The following is a 27675-nucleotide window of genomic DNA, read 5'->3' as shown; positions in this document are numbered from 1 at the left end:
AAAAAAAAAAAAAAAAAAGAAAAAGAAAAAGAAAGAAGGGGCCGGGCGGTGGCGCTAAAGGTAAGGTGCCTGCCTTGCCTGCGCTAGCCTTGGACGGACCGCGGTTCGATCCCCCGGTGTCCCATATGGTCCCCCAAGCCAGGAGCAACTTCTGAGCACATAGCCAGGAGTAACCCCTGAGCGTTACGGGGTGTGGCCCAAAAACAAAAACAAAAACAAAAAAAAAAAAAAGAAAGAAAGAAAAAGGAACATAGCAAATTGAAGATTCTTAATTCACAAGAAGGCTTTTGACAAACATTGTTAGGATTGGGTAGATTCTTCAACAGACTGGAGCATGTGCTTTGCATGCACAAAGCCAGGATTCAATCATTGGTTTGGCAGCATCAGGAGTGACTCCGGAACACCAATCAAGCTGGGAGTAGTCCTGAGCACCTCACAGATGTATCCATGCCCCTGCCCCCACATACACACAGGAAGTGGGGAAGCATTGTTCATTTCCTTAAGATGTTGACCAGGGAATACTACAAAGAGTTAGGGATATGGCACGCCTCCCAAATGTCAAAGCACCCCCAGAAAGAATCCATTCTCAGTAATATTTGATCATAGTGAAGTTCATCTGAAATTCTGTTTTGTAAGTAGACCATCTAGATACCAGGAAATACACAAAGGTAACGAAAACCCATTTATTACCTCAGAAAAATCACAGGAATACTAGATGGATATTTTATATAGTTACTTTATTTCATTTCGTGGGAACACAGAAATATTGTGAGGCAGATAGTATCTTACATTAATGGCTGAGGATGATCTAAGATCACATAACAGGAAGAGCACTATCGGTTCTCGTTTCTAACTCCAAAAGCTTGATATGATTACACTAGTAAGTCTCAGATATTCAAATGATTCCAATATTAGTGACTTCTGAACACTATAATCAACTTTTGCTTACCTCTTATCATAACATTCAAGGGCATATAGATAAGTGAGTGTTTCCAAAGTCTAATTTTGTATCTTGCTTTCCTATTTGATTGTGTTTTAGCCAATTTTGTTAAGAATGAGAAAGTTGAGCAATTTAAGTTTATTCCTTCTGTATCTCTTTTAACCCAATCTGCTAATGTTGAGTTAAATATTACAGAAAATAGCAGGAAGGAAAAAAAAGAAAACAGTAGTTTGTGCTGGTATACCAGACAGTCAATGTTGGGCCTGGCATGATAGTACAATGGTAGAGCATTTGCCTTGCATGCAGCTAACTTGGGACAGACCCGGGTTCAATCCCCAACATCCCCAGCACCCCATTTGGTCCCCCAAGCCTGCCAAGAGCAATTTCTTTTTTTTTCTTTTTTGGTTTTTGGGCCACACCCGGTGATGCTCAGGGGTTACTCCTGGCTATGTGCTCAGAAGTCGCTCCTGGCTTGGGGGACCATATGGGACATTGGGGGGATCGAACCGCGGTCCATCCAAGGCTAGCACAGGCAAGGCAGGCACCTTACCTCTAGCGCCACCGCCCGGCCCCCAAGAGCAATTTCTAAGCTCAGAGCCAGGAGCAACCCCAGAGTGCTGCTGGGTGTGGCCCCAAAACAAAACAAAAGTCAATGTTTGCTAACCATGATTGGAGTAATAAATTGCATTTACCTCTTTAAGGTAGTCATATTTTTACTTCTCAAAAGAACAAAGAAACGGAAATTTAAATAAAACTTTATATATCAAATTTGGGGCATCCAGAGATAGTTCTACTGGTTACTAAAAAAACATCAAGGTACTTATTGCTTATAAGAATATTATCAATAGTGCCAGTGAGATAGCACAGCAGTAGGGCATTTGCCTTGCACACAGCCTATTCAGGCTGGACAGTAGTTCAAATTCCAGCATCCCATATGGCCCTCTGTGCCTGCCAGGAGCGATTTCTGAGCACAGAACCAGAAATAACCCCTGAGCGCTGTCGGGTATGACCCAAAAACCAATATATATATATATATATATATATATATATATATATAATATACATATATTATATATATACACACACATATATACACATATGTATAATTATTAATAGGGAATTAAAATAGACTTTGTTGGGACAAAAAAATAGCACTTTCTATTTGGCTAACTGAGTTCAATATTCAGCATCAATTATAGTTTCCTGACCACTGCTGAGTATAGCCTACAAAATTAAATAAGTGAATAAAATATATGGTGAAGTGAAAGTTTTTTTTGGGGGGGCCACACCCGTTTGATGCTCAGGGGTTACTTCTGGCTATGCACTCAGAAATCGCCCCTGGCTTGGGGGGACCATATGGGACGCCGGGGGATTGAACATCGGTTCGTCCTACGCTAGCGCTTGCAAGGCAGACACCTTACCTCTAGCGCCACCTTCCCGGCCCCGAAGTGAAAGTATTTTAGCTGTTTTTTTTTTTTAAGTAGTTTATTGATTGATTAATTGGTTGGTTGGTTGGTTTGGGGGCCACACCTGGCTATGCTCAGGGGATGCACCTGGCTCTGTGCTCAGAAATCATTCCCGGCAAGATGCTGGGAATCCAAAAAGGTCCGTGCCAGGGTCGGCCGCATGCAAGGCAAATGCCTTACCACTGTGCTCTCTCTCTGACCTCTAGTTGGTATTTCAATTCAAACACATAATAATGGTGAAAATGGAAAGATAGAAGAAAATGGAATTTGAGTAGCGAAGAGTAGAGCTTTCAACTTTAATGGAAATAAAATCCAAAGTGTTTATTTTTCCCTTTATATTCTGTTTATCTCTCAATTGAATTCTAAGTGTTAGACCAACATCCTGGTATAAGCTTCACTTGGTCATAATGTCTATGTATTATAACATCTTCTATATCGATTTGCTAAAATAAAATTTACAATTTAGGGGACTTCCAAACTATGCTTAGGGAGAGCCAGAGTACTTCTGTGTGATACCTACGGTATTTTCTGGCATATAAGACGAGTTTTGAAATGAAAAAAAAGTCAACTGAAAATCAGGGGTCATCTTATATGCCGAGTAATCCCGAAAAACGTTTCAATATGCCGCTAAACGAAAATCGTTTGGATATTACCACGAAACGAATTTTCCAACTCGATCCTGCACCAATCACTGCAAGGCTGCCAGGACTACCTCTCTTTGTTTTTTGTTTTTGTTTTTGTTTTTGGGCCACACCCGGCGATGCTCAGGGTTACTCCTGGCTGTCTGCTCAGAAATAGCTCCTGGCAGGCATGGGGGACTATATGGGACACCAGGATTCGAACCAACCACCTTTGGTCCTGGATCGGCTGCTTGCAAGACAAATGCCGCTGTGCTATCTCTCCGGGCCCAGGACTACCTCTCTTACTCAGCCCAATCCAAACAGGCTTTTTGTGCATGCAAATTAAACAATGTTCTGCACCTGAATCTACACTGTCCAAAGCCTGCTCAGATTGGCCAGAGAGGAAGCTAAAATTAGGGGGTCGTTTTATACACAGGAAAATACGGTACCAACCAGGTAGGACAGTAAACCCTAGGCCTCAAAGTTGTAAAGATAGCTGAAGGGTTAGGGTCATCTGACCCTATTTAGATCCTGGGTGCCACATGGGGCTCAGCACTTGTGGCTTTGATGGTCCCTGAAACCAAAGGGCCAGAGTAGTACAATACCCACTAGACTTAGCAAAGTCTTCCATTTAGCATATCTTTTTCAAGATTCATCCACACTGTACCATAGATTATTCCTATTTAGACTGAATCATATTCCATTCTATTCGTCACATTTTGTTAATCTGTTTATCAGCTGGTAGACATCAGCTGGTGATGATTCACCATTTGGCTATTAGAAGTAGTGCTCTGATAAATATTCATGTATACGTTTTTGTTTGAGTACTTTTCATTTCTATTTTTTGAGTAAAATTAATGTAGATATGCATATGTATAAATATGATCTAGGACACCTATTCTGATTGCTGGGTTATATTTTCAAGTTAATTGCTGAGGACTGAAAACAATTGTTCACTTAGCTGCAGTATCTTATATTCTTTTTTTTTGAGGGGGGGTGTCACACCCAGCAGCGCTCAGGGGTTATTCCTGGCTCTTTGCTCAGAAATCACCCCCGGCAGGCTCAGGGGACCATATGGGATGCTGAGATTCAAACCACTGTCCTTTTGCATGAAAGACAAATGCCTTATCTCCATACTATCTCTCCAGCCCAGTATCTTATATTCTTTTTTTTTTTTGTGTGTGTGTGTGTTTTGTTTTTGTTTGTTTTTGGGCCACACCCGGCGATGCTCAGGGGTTACTCCTGGCTGTCTGCTCAGAAACAGCTCCTGGCAGGCACGGGGGACCATATGGGACACCGGGATTCGAACCAACCACCTTTGGTCCTGGATCGGCTACTTGCAAGGCAAACGCCGCTGTGCTATCTCTCCAGGCCCCGTATCTTATATTCTTAACAGGGTCTCCGTTTCTCCAGATTCCCAAGAAACTTATTAATTTTGGTTTCATTGTGTTGTTGATATAGAATACCAATTGCAATGTTATGTAATTATCTTATATAATTGTATTACATAATATTATTTTAATCCTTGTAATTATGAGTTTTACTCTCATTTGCATTTCCCAATTCCTAATGATGTTTCATAGGTTTTTTTTTTTTCATGAGCTTTCATATATTTTTTGGAGAAATGCCTATTCAAGTACTTTGCCTGTTTGGGGGGTGATGTTGGGCTATATCCAGTATGCTTGGAGTTACTCCTGGCTCTGTGCTAGGTGCTATACTTGGAAACCATTCATGTGAGGGGTTGAATGAGTTGTTTGAATACAAGGCAAGTGACTTAACTCTGGTAGCATCTCTCTGGTCCTACTTTGCCTATTTTTTAGTATGATGATTAATCTTATTTTGGGGGTCACTGTGGTACACCCAACAGTAGTCAGGGATTACTGCCGGTTCTACACTCAGGTATCACTCCTGACAATGCCAGTCATGAAACTGGAGTCTTCTACTTGCAAGGCAAGCACCTTACTATCTCTGCTACCCCCCTCTTTTTTATTTTTAAATGTTCTTCAATTTTCCTTTTATCTGTTAGGATGACCAAGGTTGTGGTGCTCACTCACATTGGTTGTAGTGCTTGCACAGGCATAGTTGTGAGGTGTGCAGATTACATACTTTGTTGTGGTACAACTGTTCTGTCCCCAAACCTCAGTTATTTGTAGTAGTTGTAGTTCTTCATATATTCCAGACATCGCCCCCTTATCAGACATGTAATTTGCCATTATATTCTCCAATTCTATGAAGCTTAGAGGCTATTCCTGGCTCTAAACTCAGGAATTACTACTGACAGTGCTCAGTAGACCATTTGGGATGCCAGGTATCAAACCCAAGTTGACTATGTTCAAGATAAATACCTAATTGTTCTTTTGCTCTGGCCCCTAGTTTCTTTTGTAGTGGTGTGTTTTTTTTCCTAACAAAACAAATATGTGATTTTGCTTGCTTTTTTTTTAATACCAGAAGAGAACAAAAGCAATAAACAACTGAAAATACATCAAACAAAAATGGCTTTTAAAAATATATTTAAAGAGGGACCGGAGAGATAGCATAGAGGTAAAGCGTTTGCCTTTCATGCAGAAGGTCGATGGTTCAAATCCCGACATCCCATATGGTCCCCTGAGCCTGCCAGGAGCGATTTCTGAGCATAGAGCCAGGAGTAACCCCTGAGCACTGCCAGGTGTGACCCAAAACCAAAAATAATTAAATTAAATTAAATTAAATCAAAAAAATAAATATATTTAAAGAGCCATGATTTACAAATTATTGATAGGCGAGTCTTAAGCATAGTATTCCAATCCCAATCCCACCACCAGTATCAACTTCCCTTCACCAGTTTTCCCATGCTCTTTCCTGTGCTTCTGCCCTCCAATCCCTCTACCTTGACTGGCACATTTCAAAGTTTGTTGATTGTAGTTTAGATCTCATGTATTGAATATTTTTGAGTCTGTGTTTTGATTGTATAATTATCTCTTACATCCTAGGTATACTCGAGGCCCTTGACCCCCTTTTCCCCATTATTTCTCTCTCTCATTTTCTTCCTTTTCCCATTGACTTGTTTTCTTCTCTGTCCTAAACTCAGAGGTCAAGGGTGATCTCGGAATCCCCCCTTAACTACATTACTTTTTCTCACCCAGTTATTCTGTATACCACTGACAAGTTAGATCAACCTATATTTGCCCTTCTTTTTCTGGTTAACTTCACTCAACATGAGATCTTCTATTTCTTTTTTTTTTTTTTTTTTTTTTTTTTTTTGGTTTTTTGGGCCACACCCGGTAACGCTCAGGGGTTACTCCTGGCTATGCGCTCAGAAGTTGCTCCTGGCTTGGGGGACCATATGGGACACCGGGAGATCGAACCGCGGTCCGTCCAAGGCTAGCGCAGGCAAGGCAGGCACCTTACCTCTAGCGCCACCGCCCGGCCCCAAGATCTTCTATTTCTAAGTGGGTTACAACAAATTGCATTTCATCATTTTTGCAGCTGCATAGTATTCCATTGTATTTATATACCATGTCTTCATAAGCCATTAATCTGTCATTGCTTATCTAGGTTGATTCCATATCTTAGTTATTGTACTAAGTGCTGCAGTAAATAATGGTGTGCATATATCTTTTTAAATGATTTTTTTTTTTTGGTTTTTGGATCACACCCAGCAGTGCTCAGGGGTTACTCCTGGCTCTATACTCAAAAATCACTCCTGGCAGGCTTGGAGACCATATGGGATGCCAGAATTCAAACCACCGTCCTCCTGCATGCAAGACAAACATCCTACCTCCATGCTATCTCTCTGGCCCCTCAAATGAGTTTTTTTGTTGTCTTAAGGGTAAACAAAAAAGCATTTTGGTTTTCTTTGCTTTGACATAGTAAAGAAAGCAATCGATAAAATGAAAATATAATCTATTGAATGAGGAAACTATTTACATATTATATACTGGATAAAAGCTTTAAATTCTCATACAATTCTCTAGCCAAAAAAATCCAATTACTGAAATGGCTTTTTGGATCAAAAATGGAGAGAGATGAACAAGCACTTTCTCAAAGAAAATATAAAGATGCCCAACAGGCATCATCTCTGATTAGCAGGAAATGCAAATAAAAACAGAAATAAGATATTATCTCACACAAGTAAGAATGACCTACACTATAAAGCATGGAAACAACCATTCTTGGTGCAGATGTGGTGACAAAGTCCCTTATTAGTGTTGTTGAATCTGTTGTTTGATTCAGCCTCTCTGGAAACAATGTGAAGATTCCTCATGAAAGTAAGACTAGAACTGCCATATGATCTACTCCAAGAACACCAAAACATGCATCAGCAAGGACATACACACACCTACAGCCATAGCTGCAATGGCCAGGCCTGGGAGGAACCAAGTGAGTGGATAAAGATACACAATGGAATACACCTCAAGCTGTGAGGAAAACAAAGGCCCACAGTTGCTGCAACCAGGATGGAATTAGGGCTGAGTGAAGTGAGTCAGAAGGATAAAGCTAAATACCGGATGCTATTCATGTGGAATATAAAGAGAAAAAAATGAATTAAACAATTCCCAGAGGAAACAAGCCCTAGGTACTCCCAACACTATAGAAAATTGAAAGCATAAGTGTGTTTGGGGGAGGTTATAAAACAGTGGGGAGAAGAAATCTTGGGACAGTGATGGAAGGTAGAAGGATGCTTTGAGGGGTGAGGTGAAAGTATTGCAATAAAATAAAAACTTCTAAGTAATTGGGTGAAGCATATAAATACATTTTTAAAGAAAACATATACATGACAAAGTCTTATATGAGAAAGTATTCAGTATCACTAATTATCAGGGTAATACAAATCAAAACCACGATGATATATCACTTCACACCAGATAGAACAGTGGTTATAACAAGTATTGGAAAGGATGTAGAGAAATGGGCATCCTTTTGGCACCATTGAAATGGAAATAGGGACATAACTAGGGAGAAAAAGTGTGGATTCCTTCATAAGTCGAAAATAGAATCACTTTACAATTCAAAATTCCACTGCTGAGTATTAATCTGAAAGAAACAAATAAGCAAACAATAGGGAAAAACTCATTGCAGCACTATTTAGAATATCCAAGACGGGACCAGAGCAGTTGGCACAGTAGTAAGGTATCTATCTGCCTTGCATGCGGCTGACCTAGAACGAACTGGGTTTGATCCCCTGGTGTCCCATATGGTCCCCCAAGCCAGGAGCAATTTCTGAGCACATAGCCAGGAGTAACCTCTGAGCGTCACCTGGTGTGGCCCCAAAATCAAAACAAAACAAAGCAAAAAGCCTAGAATATCCAAGACAAAGGAGCAGTCTAAGTAGTATCCCTAAATGGATGAATGAATAGTGAAAGCGACAGGGAAAAAAAACCATATATAGAGAGAGAATGTGCTTTGTGTTCTGGAGCCCTAGGTTTGATCCCTGGTACCCCATTCACAGTCTCCCAAGTATTGCCAGATGTGGTCCCACCAAAAAATCAAAAAAAGAAATTAAAACAAAAAAGAAAAGCTCGTTGCTGTTTAAAGTTGTAAATACACACACACACACACATTCACATTCACTCACACACACACACACACACACACACACACACACACACACACACACACACAGACTTGACCCTTGAGTTCAAAAATCTCTACATAAAATGTTCACTCCCCTAAACTTAACAATCATAACCTGCCATTGTCTGGAAAGCTTACCTTATCTAAACGGTTGATTGCACATTTTATACATAACATATGTAACACGTATTGCAGATTGTATTTTTATAATTAAGAGAAAAGAAAAGGTGATTGAGAAAATCTCAATGTGATTGAGAAAATGCATTTATAGGGCTGGATCAATAACACAACAATAGAATATTTGCCTTGCACACGGCCAACACAGGACAGACCCTGGTTCAATTCCCAGCACCCCATATGATTCCCCAAGCCTGCCAGGAGCAACCCCTGAGCACCTACAGGTATGACCCAAAAACAAAAACAAACGAAAGAAGAAAATGCATTTATAGTACTATATCAAAATAATAAATTGCCATGTTCTATTTGTAACAAAATACACGAATAAATAGACCTTTGTAGAGCAAACCCATTTTGTTTAAGGATTTACTAGGTATAAAATATATTTTCCCGTTATACATTATGTTCAGATTTTGTTCATTGGGATGAAAGAGGTGGGGATGGAGATGAGATAAAGGCTTGAAGGGGTCGAAAAGCACTAGCTGTCAGTAATGAAATAAGTAAGTCCTAGTTGAAAACACTAGAGTGATGACTTTGGTGACTGTGGTACTCTGAGGCCCTGAGTGATGATAGATAGCAGGTAGGGCACTTTCCTTCCATATGATGGACTCAGGTTTGATCATAGCATCCTATATGATCCTCAAGCCCACCAGGAGTGAATTCTGAGTGCAAAGCCAGGAGTAACTCCTGAGTGTCACCGGATGTGGCCCCAAAAAACAAATTAACAACAATTTATTGCATGTTTGAATGTTGCTGAGTCTTCAAAGTATGGTAATGAATGTTATCTAGACGTCTTATGATGATCATTTCTCTTTTCACATTACATAAAAATATGAAGCCCTTATGTTTTAAACCTTTTATTAATACAATGTTCTACATTAGTCATATCTCAGAGAAGAAGAGAAAACTAGACAACGAGTACCTCCTGACATACCGCGAAGGAAGTAATTTTATCTTCAAAACTATTTCACATCTGACTAAACCTGGAGGGCTAATTAACGAATTACAGAAAACTGAAAGAAAAGTGTTTAAAGAGAGCAAAAGGATGTAATTAGCAAAACTCAGACTTTGAGAAATCTTAAGACCAACAACTATGTTTCTCTAGCCAAAAATAGTGCTAGGAGAGTGGGGGAGGGAGAGAGAGAGAGAGAGAGAGAGAGAGAGAGAGCGAGAGAGAGAGAGAGAGAGAGGAGAGAGAGAGGGGAGAGAGAGGGGAGAGAGAAGGGAGAGAGAGGACAGAAGAGAGAGGAGAGAAGAGAGAGGAGAGAAGAGAGAGGAGAGAGAGAAGAGAGAGGAAGAGAAAGGAGAGAGAAGAGAGAGGAGAGAGGAGAGAGAGGAGAGAGGAGAGAGGAGAAAGAGGAGAGGAGAGAGAAGAGAGAGAGGAGAGAGAGAGGAGAAAGAGGAGAGAGGAGAGAGAGGGGAGAGAGGAGAGAGAAGAGAGAGGAGAGAGAGGAGAGAAGAAATCTACAGTTAAAAAGAGATTAAAAACAGAAAACAAATATAATATGTGGTCTTTATTTGGATCATAATTTAATGCAACTGCAAACAAGTTTAGGTGATTTAAGAATCCTTAACCCTAATTCTATATTCTATAGTATTAAGTTGATCATAATCTTTTTGGTGTGCATCTTTTGGGAGAGGTATACTGACATTTTCCAGCTCCAAGTATAAAAATCTTGAAATTATTTGTTTTAAAATAATCTTGGAGGGTCAGAAGAGATAGAGGATAGTGTTTGCCTGGTACATAGCTGACCCGGTTTGAAACTCTAGCACACCCCATATGGTCCCTCAAGCCCTTTAATCCCTGAGCACTGAGCCAGGTATGGTCCCCAAACAAACAAATAAATACATAAAATCATATCAGAATAAAGAGTGGATGAAGGTATTGAAAGAAATGTGGTTATAATTGTTAAAAGTGAATAGAAGAGAGGTCTGAGAGCATATCTGAAAAAAAATTAATCACAAGTGAAAACTTGACCAATTGATGAAAGATGTGAACACAAACATCTAAGCAGAAACTTCTCATAAATTGAAGTTACACACCTAATTAAACATATTATAAACAAGCTTTTGAAAGACAAATTCCTGTGAGTAACAAAAGAGAAAGAGAAATTTATCTCTCACAAAGCTTCTAAAAAACAGTGAACAAAAACATTAGAGGCATGAAAGCAAAGGATCAGCATATCGGAAATGCTGAAAGGGAACAAAAACTGCCAACCTAGAACCTTATGCCCAGTAAAATAGTCCCTCAACCTAAAGAGAAATTAGTATGTTCCTAAATATACAAGATCCAAGGGAATTCATTGTCTCTAGGCCATGCCTTACAAGATATGTTCAAGGCAGCCTAACAGTAAGTAGTTCCTCATACTTAAAGCTCTATGAGGAAATTTAGAATCAAGAAACTGCATATTTTTTAAATTGGAAAAGTTTTAAAGACCCCAACAACTTTACAGTTTTTCTTGTAACAATGGTTCATAACTATGCATTTGTGATGTCTGCATAATGTAAGAGACTAATAATGCATTTTTAAATTATGAGCTTATAATTTGAAAGACATAATATATGTCAGGAGCAAAGTTTTGTATTTTGTTTTGTTTTCTAGACGAAGGTTGTTTGGTTTTGGTTTTTGGTTTTCAGGCCTGGAGGGTCACCCCGGAAGTGCTCAGAGCATACTCCTGGTTTGAAGAAAACACTTTATGAACTATACAATCTCTCTCGCCCTGGAGCCAAAGGGTTTTTTTTTATAGTGTTATTGAAGTTAAGTTAGTATAAATTTAGCAGGTTATGATAAAAGGATGCTAAAAGTAGTCAATATGACAACCACAACAAAAATTAACTATTAAACATGTACTTTCTTATGTAAGATGTACTTATGTACTTATTTATGTAAGAGTTTATTAAGCCAGCCCGCTGAGGTCCAACATTTCCTGACTCATCAGGCTTGTGCTGGGACCCTGAGCTGAGAGGGAGCACAGGGTTAATATAGGGAAAGGATATAGGGAGGTCCCAGCTTTCTAATGATCTTTAAAATGATTGGCTACAATCTAGGGGTAGCTTCCTATTGCTTTCTTGTCCTTCCCTGATAGGCTACCTAGTATGGCCCCGTAGCTTGGGTCAGAGTCTATGGAAATAGGTTTGTGAAGACCTAGCATGTGGCTTACATCATGTGTTCTCACAAAATGGCGTCTCTCCCTGCCCAGAATCTTTTAAATCTGCCATGTCGCCTTTACAAAATGGCAGAACTCAGGTCCCAACACTAGATTAGTCATTCCTAGGGGCAGAAAACAAAATAATGGTTTTTAGGAATGAGGCAGGTTGAAAGGCAGAGTTACTGTTTAATGTCCATAGAGCTTCAACTTTCCAATCAGAAAGGAGCTCTGGAGTGAATGGTGGTGACAGTTGCACATTACAGATATGTTTAATGCTATTGAGAAGAGGACAGATTTTATGTCAAGTGCATTTTTAACCAAATAAAAGTGGGGCGAAGGGGGGTTTGGAAATATATCTCAGTGAAGGAGCAGTTTCCTCACAAGTGAGGCCATGGTTTCGATTCCTCCTGGTTTCAATGGCCTCCTTCCCCCAGCCAAAAAAGAAAGTTTAAAGAGCAATCCAACATTGGACTGGACGTGTACTATCCATGCAGGAGCCCCAGTTTAATCCCCAGAACCATACCGTAGTTCATCCAAACACCTCTGGAAATAACTCTTGAGCACTGAGCTAGGAGTAATCACCTTGTGCCCCTAGCTATGGACCAAAAATATTTTAAATCCACTGGATAGCACTTTTGAAAGGAATATGTATAAGGTACAATGACTAAAATTATACTTTGAAAGATTTGAGTGATAATACAAAGAAATTTCTTGAACTTCTTTGCTCTAAAATACCTGTCTGATGTTTGCCCACTGTTTGGTATACATCGTCTCAGAGAATGTGAATAAATTACTTTCCATAATTCTTTGTGTATTTTCCCATCTGATTTGTTATCACGAATAAATGGCATAAACAGTGGTCAGAAGTTAGCAGAGCATGACCTTTGTAACATGGTTTTGTGTGCCAACAACTTGAGTAGGCTACTGCCTCAATTGTTCTATGTACTTGTTGTTTTCTTAAAGTTTAATTCTACCCAGTAGGGCACAGTTGGAGTGGGATAGGTGCCCAAGAATAGTTCTGACCTCCAAAAATAATTTTACTATTTCATTGCAGCTACCAGCTTCCTGTAGTGCCAGATTTAAAAGTTTTTCCTGACATTGTTATAGAAGCCATGTCCTTAGCTATAGTGAGTTCTTCTCTGCTCATATTTATGGGCAAGAAGTTTGCCACTTTTCATAACTACAAAGTCAATTGCAATCAGGTAAGAAAACATCTTTCTCTGTTTCTTCTGATCTTTCTTTCTTTTTTTAGGTTTTGGGTCACACCCAGCAGGGGTTACTCCTGGCTCTACACTCAGAAATCACTACTGGCAGGCTCGGGAAACCATATGGGATGCTGGGATTTGAACCACGTTCCTTCTGTATGCAAAGCAAATACCTTACCTCCGTGCTATCTCTCTGGCCCCTCACTTCCTTGCTTTAAAAAAAAAAAAACTTTATAATGCTCACTAGCTAAAATGAAGATTCAAATCACATTTGTCATCTTTTGTTCTTAAAAAAGGCATTTTAATATTATTTTAAGTGGTGCAAACACCCAGTTTTCATATTCAAGAAGTAGACAGGAAGAATCTGTAGGGTTTTTTATTTGTTTGCTTGTTTTTCTTTTACTTTAAGTCTTTACTTTGAATCAAATAAGTACTCATTCCACAAATAATGAGCCGAATGTGTTTGTTGTTTTTATTTTAATAGGATATAATAGCCATTGGTCTTTGCAATGTCGTCAGTTCATTTTTCAGATCTTGGGTATGTACTGGTGCCATTATCAGAACTGTTATCCAGGATAAAACTGGAGGACGACAACAGGTATATTGACATAGAATATGATCTCTCAAGTATAAATAAATTTGTCTACTCATTGCATTGTTTCTTGCGTTACTCATAGAAGGGGATTGTATTTAACCATGTTGCTGTTTTTTTTGTGTGTGTGTGTGTGTGTTTTTTTTTTTTTTTTTGGTTTTTGGGCCACACCCGGCGGTGCTCAGGGGTTACTCCTGGCTGTCTGCTCAGAAATAGCTCCTGGCAGGCACGGGGGACCATATGGGACACCGGAATTCAAATCAACCACCTTTGGTCCTGGATCGGCTGCTTGCAAGGCAAACGCCGCTGTGCTATCTCTCCGGGCCCCCATGTTGCTGTTTTATTTATTTATTTGTTTATTTATTTATTTTGGTTTTTGGGCCACACCCAGCAGTGCTCAGGGGTTACTCCTAGCTGTCTGCTCAGAAATAGCTCTTGGCAGGCACGGGAGACCATATGGGACACCGGGATTTGAACCAACCACCTTTGGTCCTGGATCGGCTGCTTGCAAGGCAAACGCCGCTGTGCTATCTCTCCAGGCCCATGTTACTGTTTTAAATTAATGTCTGTTGAAGAAGGTCCCTTGGAAGAATTTGGGCTCCATGCTGGCCTCAACTTTTGTGTAGACTTTTGTCTTTAAAGCTGTTTGTAATATGAAACTTAAAAATTGTTTTCCACAGAAATATTGTATATGAGAAGTTCTCCATGAACTACCCTGCATATCTTAGCTCATTTTCCCATGTAACAATAATTTTTCGGGCAAACTAAACTTAAGTTCATCACCTATAGACATTGTTTTCCTCAAGGGGGATACTGTCTTATTCCTAAACCAGGAAAGTGTTACTACTACATACCCCATCCTATGGAAAGAGAGTTTCAATAAAGTTTTTGTCTAAGTGAGCCTATGGAATTGAACGCCATTCTATATTTGTATAAGAGGAAAAATAGACAAGTCAGAGTCTCTTAAGTGGGGTGGAAAAGGAGAATCATAATAGAGAAGACCCTTAAAGCAAACTCTTGGTTCAATTGCAAGCCTGAAATTTTGTAAATCCAGTATTCATGATTTGTGTGGTGCTAGGGGGTTGAACCCAGGTCCTCCAATATGCAAAGCATGTCCTTTCTCACTGAACTATATCCTAGGCATGGAAATGAGTCTGAGTTTTGAACTGATGAAGTAAAACTTGACAAAAGGAGAAGTGTTCCCCATCATAAAAGAGTCAGAAAATGGATAGAACTTAAGCTGAAGTAAGCCCAGGGAATGACAGGTCCAGAAGAAGGCATTGATTTTATTGCTGCTCTTTTTAGTGTGCCTATATTGGGCAAACAGCAATGAGTAGTGAGAGGGAAGCAGGCAGGAAGATCTTTTTCCTCCCCATGTAAGAAAGGGAACTTTTCAGTTCTTGTTTGTATAAGCCATTGTTTTGATTTATGGTTACAGCTTTGCTCCTCTCCCCATCCCCAAACAATGGAAAATTCTCTCTATCTCTCTCTCAAAAATCATGGACTTAAACAATAGAAATTATTCTCAATAGACAATATCATAAGTAGTGAACCCAGAAGTAAAACTGAGATATACATCTAGGCCCTGTGTATAACTTGTTTGACGGCAGAGAAACAGAGAAAACGAGATAGAACTTTTTTTTTTTTCAAAATAATTGATTATTCTTGCATTTTTTTCCCAGAGGAATCCCCAAGAAAGATATTAGATGGGAAGCAACCCAAGATCCAAAGAGGGGGATAAATTGAGGGGCTAGATGCTGATGCAAGAGGGGGAATGGTGGGACTCTCTGGGATGAGGAATTTGCTAGAATTTGCTAGAGCTCTTTTAAATTGTGTCAGGAGGGGGAGAAAGGAGAAAAAGCCAGCAAGAGTTTAGGTTGGCTACCATTCTACTAAATATCCTAATATCCAAGACAAGCGGTTCTTAGCAGAAAACATGCAAGCCACCCTCCAACAAATATCTATTGAAATGTAGTTAGCACATTAAGCAAGGCCTGGATGTTAACAGTAGCACAAAAATATACCCAGTTGAATTGTTGACATGCAACTCCTTTAACAAAACAAGGAAAGAAGTCGCATGCTTCTCCTTAAGCCAAAGGTCTCAGGTGTAGACAGGGCCCAATAAATTCCTGATGGTCTCTCTCCAACTGGTTCTCTATCCTCAGTTTGCCTCTATGATTGGCGCCATTGTGATGCTGCTTCTGATGTTGAAGATAGATAGCTTTTTCCACAGCATGCCAAATGTAAGTAGAACTAGACCAATAACGGAGTCAAGGAAGGCTCAGCCTGGCATAGAATCCCTGGTGGTACATCTTGACAGAGAACTCCATTCTGCCATAAAGCCCCAGTTTACATCACAAAACCCATTTTCCATACCTTTGCCTTCAAATAATACTATGTAGAGCTGTTGAGAGAGTACAGCGGGTAAAATGTTTGCCTGGCATGCAGCCAACTCCCCATTCCTTCCTGATTCTGCTAATGACCTCAGTACTACCAGGAGTGATTCTTGAGTGATGTTGGGTGTGACCCCAAAACAACAACAATAATAGTAATATCATCTACCTATATGACTGGGATGATAATATATTATATATACCTATATATCATATATACCTATATATAGTATCAATATATACTATATCTCATGACTAAGATCTCACTAGTGAACAGTATTGAGTTCTTATCAAGTATCAGATGCTCAAGAAACATGACTTGGTATTACTGTCTTCATTTTTACCAATTTTCTTATTGATTAAACTTAATAGCAGGGTTATAGTGGTAGCACAGTGGTAGGGCATTTGCCTTGCACACAGCCAACCCAGGACGAAGCCAGGTTCAATCCCAGGTATCCTACATGTTCTGCCGAGCCTACCAGGAGTGATTTCTGAGCTCAGAGCCAGGAGTAACCCCACAGCACTACTGGGTATGGCCCCAAAAGCAAAACAAAACAAAACAAAAACTTTAATAGCAATGATTATAAGTGGGGATTCAGTTACAAATGACCAAAATAGACTTCAGATCCCAGAACAGCCGTTAGCAACAAAGGCTTAGAAATTCACTCTGCAGTCAGGCCATCTGTTTTCCTGAATTGGTTTGAGTAAGTCTTGTTCTACATCCACGCAAACTTGGTCTCAAGGTTACCTGCACCCACTTCTCACAAGGCATGGGCCAGAATGATAGCACAATGGTAGGGCATTTGCCTAGCACATGATTGCCCAAGATGGATCTGGGTTCGATCCCCAGCATTCCATATGGTCCCCTGAGCCAGGAGCAATTTCTGAGCACATAGCCAGGAGTAACCCCTGAGCATCATGAGGTATGGCCCCAAAACAAAAACAAACAAACAAAAATCAGCATCACAAGCCAAACCTATGGGGTGGCAGCTTTGGATGCAATTGGTGGGAGGGGCATTTTCTGTTTGTTCAAAGGTAGATTTTAGGGGGTTGGGACTGAGTTGTTTTCTTTTTCTGAAATGGGGGTATTAATAAGCTTGGAAGCTTGGAAACCCCTGCATCCTTATGTGCCACTTTCTTGGTAGGAGGCAAATGCACTGCATTTAGACAAGCCAGGTGAGTTGGATTACTGACTGGCACCATTTTGGGGGACAACAGACTGTAAGCACACAGCCATAAATCTGATCCCAGGGCTGCTCGTTGCATGCACAGAGCATAATTTTGACAGCTCTGCTAAGTTCCTATCTCTACTACAAGTCATTTCCAGCTGCACCACAACTAAAAAGGGCTTGAGCCTTGGTGAGCACTGAAATGAAAAGATGTGTGAGCACTGTGTCCAGGAGTAGGAAACCCCCTCCATCCATGAGCAGTACCAAAGTGGCACTAGAGAACACCACCATAAAATGCAAAAGTACCTCAAAAGTGAGTGCAACCATCTGAGAGCACAAATTCTCAGGGTGTGGACCCACTATAACTAAGCATGGCTGAGCCATCTGGCCATCGCAAAACTCTAGATGGAAGAGAAAGAACCCTTTAGGATTGGAACTCAATGGGCTGAGCACATGCTTTGTATACAAGAGACCCAAGTTAGATCTCTGCTTTCACATGGTCCCTGGACCATATAGAATGCCGGGGATCAAACTCAGGTCCGTCCTGCGTCACCTGTGTGCAATACAAATGCCCTACCACTGTGCTATCACTCAAGCCCCCAGAAGTAACTTCTGAGCTTGGTGTGACCCCACAAGCCAAAAATGCTTTGATTTAATTTTTTAAATAAAATAAGTAAAACCATCCTATTTCTCCAATTCTAAAAAAGTCAATTAAACTTGTAAATACTATTATGAGCCCCAAAAAGGGAGGATGGACAGAGAAATAGTACAGCAGGTATGCTTGCATACAGCCAGCATGGCACCATGTATGATGCTTTCCAGGAGTAATTCCTGAGTGCATAGCTAGTAAAAAGCACCACTAAGTGTTGCCTAAGAATACTAAAGAATGAAAGAAAGACTATGAACATCAAAATCCTTACTGGAGCAATTGGTGGATCATTCTAGTTAGGATTCAGTTACAAAATAAATCTTGAAAAACATAATATAGGAGCTGGGAAGGTAGTTTATTGGTAGGTCACTTGCTACGCATGTGTAAGGTCCTGAGTTTGATCCCTAGCATTGTATGTGTGTGTGTGAGAGGTGGGGAGGAGGAGGAGGAAGAGAGAGAGAGGAGGAAGAGGAGGAGGAGGAGGAGGAGAAAGGAAGGGAGAAAGGGAAGAATGGAGGAAGGGAAGGAAGAAGGGAGGGAAAAAGAAGGGAGGAAGGGGAAAGGGTGGGAGGGAAGAAGGAAGGAAATAGAACAAAAGGAAAAGAATCAAGTTCGTATTTTCAATATTATTCCAATTTTGTGTAAAAAAATTCATCAAATGTTAGCATTGATGATCTCCTAGATCAGGGGTCCTCAAACTTTTTAAACAGGGGGCCAGATCTTTGTCCCTCAGACCATTAGAGGACCAAATTATAATTTAATAAAAAAAAAAAAACCATGACCAATAATAACCCATGGGCCCAAGTTTGAGTACTCCTGCCCAAGACTGAGAGAAGTTGAGAGAGAAAGAGAACAAAAGAACTTGCAGATAGAATACAGAATTGAGAAATAGTACAGGGATTAGGTGCTTGCCTTGCATGTAGCTGTCCCTCATTTTGATCCCTGGTACTATAAATGGTTCTCTGAACCCCGTAGGAGTGATCCCTAAGCACCGCTGACTGTGGTGGAAAATAAAAATGTCAATAATGATTTATGATTATGAATGACATTTTTATCTATGAAATTTTCCCCAAGGATTTAAAATGCTCATGTCTCCTACACTCAGAGAAAGCAGGAAATTGCTTATATATGTGAACAATGACCATGTACACTAACAATGGATGGACACATCATCTAGCCCTCAAGGCAGAATTAACCTACTTAAGAAATATTTTCCGAAGTTTCAAAGTCCCTGCAAGTTCATCAAGTGCCTGTTTAGCATTTCACAGCCTTTTCTGATCATCCTCTCTTCTCTCTATTCTGCCTGGGGATCTGAATTGATCCTGAACTGAAACCAGAAATGTCTGGATTTCTACCCAGGATGGTTTTTCTGAGATTATTTGGGGACTAGCTGGACTTACGGTAACAGGTCTGAAGAGAATGGAGCAAAGACAAAATCAGCAGAAATGACTTTTTTCAAAAAGGTCCCTCCCCTGAACAGGATATAAGAAAACATTTACTTTCCTGCATATTTAAGTAAAATATTATTAATTATGTAAGAATAATGAAGTTTATACATATTTGTGTTTGTTTGGGGGGTCACACTTGTCAATGCTTTGGGGTTATTTCTGCCTCTGCACTCAGGGATCACTCCTGACATATTCAGGGTTTATACCATATGGGATGCCAGATATTGAACCTGGGTTGACAGCATGCAAAGCAAGTGCCTTACCTGCCGTACTATCACTCTGTACTGGCCCCCAGACATGGTTTCTTTTTGTTGTTGTTTTGTTTGGGGCCACATCCAGTGGTGCTCCTGGCTTTGCGCTCAGAAATTACTCCTGGCATCCAAACCTCTACCAGGGAAGACTGCTCTGGCATTGACTTACTCCAGAGTGCTCCCAACACCCAGATGACTCAGCAACAGCCTGCTTACAGGGCAGATCACTCCGCATCTAATGGTGTGCTGAAACTAGAGGATTCTTCACATCAGCCTGACTTCAATGAAAGAAATGCATAGAATCCAGAACATTTAAATATAGGAACCTGATACCAACAACAGCTAAAGTGTGAAAAAGTTACACCGGGATCACAGAGAATGACTAGGGTTGGACAGACTTGTATGCCTGGAGCCCAGAGTCGGTCTTATGCCAATAAACCTCTGGGGTGAGGCCTTCTTGTAATCAGACCAAGGATTTTTTTTTCTGTTTTCCCCATATTTTTCTGGGCCTATGCAAACAACGGCGATTGAAAATGTCACACTTTTGGGGCTGGAGAGATAGCATGGAGGTAGGGCGTTTGCCTTTCATGCAGGAGGTCATCGGTTCGAATCCCAGCGTCCCATATGGTCCCCCGTGCCTGCCAGGAGCAATTTCTGAGCCTGGAGCCAGGAGTAACCCCTGAGCACTGCCGGGTGTGACCCAAAAACCACAAAAAAAAAAAAAAAAGAAAATGTCACACTTTTATTATTTTTTATTTAACCCCTATTCTTTAAGAAAAAAAACACAATTTACTGAACTTAAAAACAAAAAACTGTAGTAGAATGCCTGTCTCGAATACAGGCAGGGATTGGGAGGGGGGAATGTTATACTGGTGAAGGGGGGTGATCTGTTTGTGACTGTAACCCAATTATAACCATGTTACTTAAATAAAAAATATTAATTAGGGGCCGGGCGGTGGCGCTGGAGGTAAGGTGCCTGCCTTGCCTGCGCTAACCTAGGACGGACCACGGTTCGATCCCCCGGCGTCCCATATGGTCCCCCAAGAAGCCAGGAGCAACTTCTGAGCGCATAGCCAGGAGTAACCCCTGAGCCTCACAGGGTGTGGCCCAAAAACCAAAAAAAAAAAAAAAAAAAAAAAAAAAAATATTAATTAAAAAAAAAGAAATTACTCCTGGCATGCTCAGGGGATCATATGGGATCCCAGGAATTTAACCTGGGTTGGCCACATGAAAGCAGATGCCCTACCCACCATGCTGTCACTCGGACCCTCATAGATTCTTTTATTTTAAAAAAATATTTTAAGGGGCCGGGCGCTAGAGGTAAGGTGCCTGCCTTTCTTGCGCTAGCCTTGAACAGACCTCGGTTCCCACGACTTCCCATATGGTCCTCCAAGCCAGGAGTGACTTCTGAGCACATAGCCAGGAGTAGCCCCTGAGCGTCACCGGGTGTGGCCCCAAAAAAAAAAATATATATATATATATATTAAGAACCAGCAATGTAAAATATCTGTGTGGCAAGGCTAATGAATTTTGGTAGTTTCCTTATTAGAAAAAATAATTGTTTTTAACTCTCTAAAGAACTGCAGCTGAATTTATCATTTTTCCCCACAGGCTATACTGGCCGGGATTCTTCTGAGCAACATCGTCCCCTACTTTCAAACTATTTGCGACCTGCCCAACCTGTGGAAGCAGAGCACATATGATTTTGTAAGTATTTGGGGGCTATCTGAGGTGGGGAAGGACAGAGGCGAAGATCACAGAGTGACAAAGAGGATGACACACAAGAGACCAGACACAGACCTGAAGGGGACTAGCAGGACTTTGATGTCTAAAATTTTATTTGTTGGCTTGAAGACAAGGGAGCCAAGTGTGTTGGTGCATAAAAATCCTGAGATCTCAATTTTAATAATGCAAAATCAAATCAAGGGAATTAAGTGGTTACAGTTACAACAAACCCGATAAAAAGGAACTTAACATATTTGAATGACTGTTAATCTAGTTTGGGGAAATGTTTTCAGAATTGGACAATTATTTCACACACACACACACACACACACACACACACACACACACACACACACACACACACCTTTCCCTGGAGTACAAACCTCAAGAATAGAAATGTAAAACAGCAGGCAATAAAATATGAGGGAGTGTGAGGAATATGTAAGTTGTTAAGAGAATGACTTGGTGGAAGCAGGAAGATAGAAAAGGTGATCATTGGGAAAGCCAGGAAGGACCCAGAACAGATTAGAAATTTGGGGGGTTCGAGAGGGATAATGAGGGCAGGTCTTTGTGTTCATCCACTATAATAATAATAATAATATTGAATAATTAAGATGTTTAGACTCAGTGCTGTTGGAAAGATAGAAAAGTTTAAAAAGTAAAAGAGAAAAGACACTTTCCAACAAGGGGAGTTTGGGACTAAACCAGGACTAAGTATGATTTGTTTTGTGGATTTTTAGAGAAAGACTAGATCTTTGTCTAACTTACCAAATGAAAGAGCAGAGAATTTCTATTTGTTTCCCAAAGTTGTATTGAGCCTCTTTGTGTTGCTTAGACAATAACTTCTTTCTGGGGCTGGAGTGATAGCACAGCGGTAAGGCGTTCACATTGCACGTGGCCAACATAGGACAGACCCCAGTTCAAATCCCAGCATCCCATAGGGTCCTATGAGCTTGCTGCTGGGTGTGATTCAAAACCAAAAACAAACAAAAGAATAACTTCTTTCTTGCCCTTCTTGGGCTGATGGGGACTGTCTATTTAGTTAAGACCTTTGTTTGTTTGTTTGGGGGGGTCACACCCTGCAGCGCTCAGGGGCTACTCCTGGCTTTACACTCAGAAATCGCCCCCGGCAGGCTCAGGGGACCATATGGGATGCCGGGACTCGAACCACCGTCCTCCTGCATGCAAGGCAAACGCCTTACCTCCGTGCTATCTCTCCGGCCCCTATTAAGACCTTTTAAGTTATATATTTCACCATATGGCCAGGTATTGCTCCATTATCTCTTTGGATTCTGTGAATCCAAAGTCTGGAGCAGAATTTACAGTCTTGAAAAACTATAAGCTTCCCCAGTCTCAGGAAGGGGTCAGGAATTTGCTGGAATGTTTAAAATGTGGACTGAACACAGCTGAAATGGACTGAGTTGCTTGCAGCGCTTGGCAAGGACACACTGACGTTTCCTCTTTCATTAGCATTTCCAAAAGGACCCCCCAAAAATGAAGGAAATGATGGCAGAGACTCAGTCAGGGCAAGTGGAGAGAGGAAGAGATTCTTCAAGCGTTTTTCTCTCTGTAAAGATGCAAGTTGTCACTGAGTGTTGGTGGACAAGTGGTGGGCCAGGGGCTTGCCTGACATTTAGTGAATGTTCTAGGCTGCTTCATAGGTAGTGTTTCCGATCCCAAGCAGGCCTGTAAGGTATGTAGGCTTATCTCTAGTTAACACAAGAAGAATCAACAATTCAAGAGAAAATTAGAGGTGAGGACATGCCTCAAAAGACTGGGTTGTTAGGGATCTGCTGTTCATCCCATCGCTGTGCATTTTTTGTGGGATTTGTGGGATATGTGGACTGTGGAATTTGTTCTCTTCATCTTGTGATTCTGAATTGGTGGGTTTCTCTGGACTGCTACTTCTCATGATCTTCCTTTTCCCTCTTCCCCTGTCTCCCTTAGGTTATTTGGATATTTACCTTCACAACTGCACTTTTCCTAGGTCTGGACCTAGGCCTGCTTGTGTCCATCATCTTTACCTTCTTCATCATAACTGTTCGGTCACACAGGTATTTGGGCCAGGTCATCGGAGGTGAGCCCAACACTACAAGGTAAGGCAATACCAGTTAAAGTCAAGTGTGTTTCCTTTCAGCTCTAAGCTTTTAATCCTGGGTCAGATCCCCAACACCAACATTTACAGAAGTTTCAATGACTATCGGGAGGTAAGAATTCAAATCAGCCTCACTTCTTTGCCAAGTTTTGCTCCAAAAGCCACCCCTTGGTAGAATTGGAGCATGTAGGGCTCATGCTTTGTTTGTCTGTTTTTTGTTTTGTTTTGTTTTTTTGTTTTGTTTTGTTGTTTTTTTGTTTTGTTTTGGTTTTGGTTTTTGGGCCACACCCGGCGGTGCTCAGGGGTTTCTCCTGGCTGTCTGCTCAGAAATAGCTCCTGGCAGGCACGGGGGACCATGTGGGACACCGGGATTCAAACCAACCACCTTTGGTCCTGGGTCAGCTGCTTGCAAGGCAAATGCCACTGTGCTATCTCTCTGGGCCCTGGGCTCATGCTTTGTATGTGCCCAATCTGGGTTCAGTCCTCAGCATCCCAAATGACCATCCAAGCACCACCAGGAGTAATTCCTGTGTACAGAGCCAGGAATAACCCCTGAGCATCATCAGGTACAAAAACAAACAAAAATACCTCCCCACTGCTGCTGAAAACCAGGCTACAGCCACCAATAGATAAGTAGCATTTGTAGCTCCTCCTAGGATTGCAACCTGTTAAAATAAAGGAAATGTGTGGCCAGATAGTTAAGTACAGCAAGTAAGGCTTTTGCCTTGCATGCTGCTGACTTGGGTTCAATCCCGGCACCACATAAGTTCCCAGGAGTCATTCCTGAGTGCAGAGCTAGAAGTAACTCCTAAGCCTTGCCAGGTGTGACTCAAAAACCAAACTAAACCAAACCAAAGTGTTGCATCTTCTCTAAAACTTTTCCTTACTTCATGAAAGAGTGCAGGTGCTTTCCCTTGACCTGGCTGGTATCTCTTCTGCAGGTTGTAAGCCTTCCCGGCGTGAAAATCGTCCAGTGTTGTAACTCCATCACCTTCGTGAACGTGTACCACCTCAAGCGCTTGCTCTTAAAGGAGGTGAAGTTTTTCCTCCCTGTTGGTCTCTGCCGGTCGCCCTTCTCCATTTCTCCTCCCATTGGCATTGGCATCTGGCTGACACCCCTCCCCTCTCTCCCTGGCAGACTGATTTGATAAAGATTCCCCTCAAGGAAGAGAACATTCACAGGATGTTTAAACAAGAAGGCACTACTAGTAGGTACCCGAATGAGAAGATCTGTCATTGTGCCTGCGTCTGTGAAGAACAAGAGCCAACTTCCAAGGTCAGACATATCTTTTTTGCATGCCTTCCCCCATGGTGTTCCTCTTTATAAAGAAGTATTCTGTTTGGTGTGGGATTTGTTTTTGTTTGAAGACTGCAGCAAGCTGTGCACAGAAGGGCTTTCTTCCTCTGTGCCTGCTCACTCCTGATGATACTTGGGAAGGGTGGTGAGAAAAATATGGGCTACAAGAAGGCAAGGAATGTGGAATTGCTACACAAGGCAAGTACCTTATCCGGTGACTCCTTCCCTTGCTATCTCTCCAGCTCCTAAAGAAATAGTTTTTTTGGTTTTTTTTGTTTATTTGTTTGTTTGTTTTTTGGTTTTTGGGCCACACCCGGCAGTGCTCAGGGGTTACTCCTGGCTGTCTGCTCAGAAATAGCTCCTGGCAGGCACGGGGGATCACAAGGGACACCAGGATTTGAACCAACCACCTTTGGTCCTGGATCGGCTGCTTGCAAGGCAAACGCCGCTGTGCTATCTCTCCAGGCCCAAGAAATAGTTTTTAAAGAAAGAAAAGGAACAAAGAAAAAGAATTGTAAAAACCTTTCATGAACCATAGTCATTGGAAAGCAACCATATCCAATAATTTTGGTCCTTTTAAAGAAGTTTGGCTGACGATTGTGGCATTGATCAAAGGGAACTTTAAACAAGGGACTGGTGGAGGAAATAGTTCAAGAAAGGTCTTACTAGGCACTCTAGGCTAAGAATCAGGGCACAAGAGAAAGGAATAAGTCAAAACCAACATTGAATTTTCAGTTTGGCCTAGGAAGATAAGAATGTTCTTGATATAGGGGTCAGAGCAGTGTGCAGTGGTAGGGTGTTTGCCTTGCATACAGCTGACCTAGGAAAGACCACGGTTTGATTCCCTGGTGTCCCATATGGTCCCCCAAGTCAGGAGTGATTTCTGAGTGCATAGCCAGGAGTAAATCCTGAGCATCACTGGGTGTGAACCCCCCAAAAAAATATACAGAATGTTTTTGATATACACAGGGAAATGGGAAAGGGCACTGTAGAGGGAAGGACAGAGACAGACTGAGTTGAATATTAGTCATGAGCTTGACCGTGACTTGTCCACCTAGAACCAGAGATAGTACAGGTGTTAAGGCATTTACCATGCATGCAGCTAACTCAGATTCCTTCCCTGGCACTACAAGTAGTTCCCCGAGCTCCCAACAGGAATGATCCCTGAGCACAGAGCCAGAATAACCAACCCTTAAGTACCATTAGGTGTGGTCCAACTCCCCTATATCCCTGAGCAACATAAAGTGTAATACCTTCTGTTGGTAGATGCCTTTGAATTGGTCCTCATAATGCCTTCTAATTTGATGTCTCTCAAGTGATCCTTTTGGTTTCCTGTTAAAAAAAGATGTTTCGGGGCCGGAGAGATAGCATGGAGGTAAGGCGTTTGCCTTTCATGCAGGAGGTCATCGGTTCGAATCCCGGCGCCCCATATGGTCCCCTGTGCCTGCCAGGAGCAATTTCTGAGCCTGGAGCCAGGAATAACCCCTGAGCACTGCCAGGTGTGACCCAAAAACCAAAAAAAAAAAAAAAGATGTTTCCCCATTGCCTCCTCATCTGGCTTTTCCCCTTCCCTTGGGGGTGGGATTTGTTTTTATCAATAAAGGTTACTCAGGCAGCCTGGAGGGGTGGCTGCCATCTTGGCTCGTGGTTCCACATGGTGGAGTGACTTGTGGGTAAAGAGCTTGCGGTGTGAGTTTCTGGCCTGCTATCCCTTCCCAACTGTGTGTGGATTGTTTCCTGCATTGGAGTTGCTGCCGGACCTGCGTTTCTTGTCCTACCTGGACAGGGAGCATGGGAAGCCCTCTCCCTCTCTGGGGATTGTGGAATGCACAACCCACCATTCAACATCTTCTATAGGAAAACATCTCCTAAAATAGTGAGAGAAAGTAGCTAGCAATGGCAGAGTAGAGAAAACGTTTGCATCGCCTCACACTTCACCCTGACTCTCTTGCAGGTTCCTTACACAGAAATCTATGAAAGTAGACAGGACCATGAAGCGACCTCCCTTAACCTGATCCACTGCATACGCTTTGGCAGCGCAGGCACACTCCCAGATTATTATGACCAGCAGATACAGTGCTCACTGTCTAACTCCGGTCTCCAACTGCAAGGACAAACCAACAATGAGACCACCAAAAATTGGGATCCTGGGAACCCTTCTGAAAACGTGACAGTTCCTGACTCTCCTGAGAATCAAGGCCAGAACAGAGTCCCCCTTTATTCAGATTCATTTCTTCAACCCGGTATCCACACCATCATCCTGGATTTCACCATGGTACATTTTGTGGATGCACAGGCTTTAATCATATTGAGACAGGTAAGTGCTCAGGAAGTTGAAACAAGAACTCAGCATCCTCACTCCCAACCCTATTCTTGCTAGAATCCTGTTAGTTATGGTTGCTAGGGGATGCCTAGGCCACTGGAGATTTGGATATAGAATATAGTGTCAGGTCAGTCGGAACTACATTCTATTAAAGATCCACTTCTTAAATATAGTTCTCAAAGAATAAAACATAGAAACTTTCAGACCATTGAAACAGCAATCTGTGATTCACTCAGAGACTCCCAGTATAACCAAGGAGTTCTCTGCACGTCTTTTCATATTAACTTAAATGGTACAGAGAGAAAGAAGAAAACATACACCAAGAATTCATCATTACTTAGCCATCCTGAGTTAGACATTTGTAAAACACTCTCAGATTCAATGAAGTTGTCATGAACTGAGATAGCGAAGTCTGCGGTAAAAAGGGCAGGGGTGATTTTTAACTCTGAAAGCTGTGCACTGGCTTCTGCTATACTCTCTGGTTTTCATTTCTTTCCTTCTCATACAATAGAGACCGTCTAATCTAGAGGGCTAATCAACCATACTGATTGGATTATTTAATGTCCCCTGGGTGCAATATCTTCTTTTCAACCAGCTTATCTCAGTTTCCAGTCTATGTCTTT

General features: G+C 41.4%; 1 protein-coding gene across 1 annotated transcript in view; it reads left to right on the top strand.

Annotated features, from left to right (window-relative positions):
- The window catches only part of SLC26A8 (solute carrier family 26 member 8), a 73597-nt gene that overhangs the window by 31059 nt on the left and 14863 nt on the right, over positions 1–27675 (top strand). The window contains exons 8-16 of the mRNA XM_049764800.1: positions 12960–13107; positions 13595–13708; positions 15868–15945; positions 21224–21319; positions 23285–23391; positions 23475–23544; positions 24374–24466; positions 24571–24708; positions 26684–27046. Coding sequence (XP_049620757.1) covers positions 12960–13107; positions 13595–13708; positions 15868–15945; positions 21224–21319; positions 23285–23391; positions 23475–23544; positions 24374–24466; positions 24571–24708; positions 26684–27046 — 1207 coding nt within the window. The remainder of the gene's footprint in view (positions 1–12959; positions 13108–13594; positions 13709–15867; positions 15946–21223; positions 21320–23284; positions 23392–23474; positions 23545–24373; positions 24467–24570; positions 24709–26683; positions 27047–27675) is intronic.

The sequence above is a fragment of the Suncus etruscus genome, chromosome 18 (genome assembly GCF_024139225.1).
Source record: "Suncus etruscus isolate mSunEtr1 chromosome 18, mSunEtr1.pri.cur, whole genome shotgun sequence".
In the NCBI taxonomy this organism is placed as follows: Eukaryota; Metazoa; Chordata; class Mammalia; order Eulipotyphla; family Soricidae; genus Suncus; species Suncus etruscus.
This window is presented reverse-complemented; position numbering and strand designations above follow the sequence as displayed.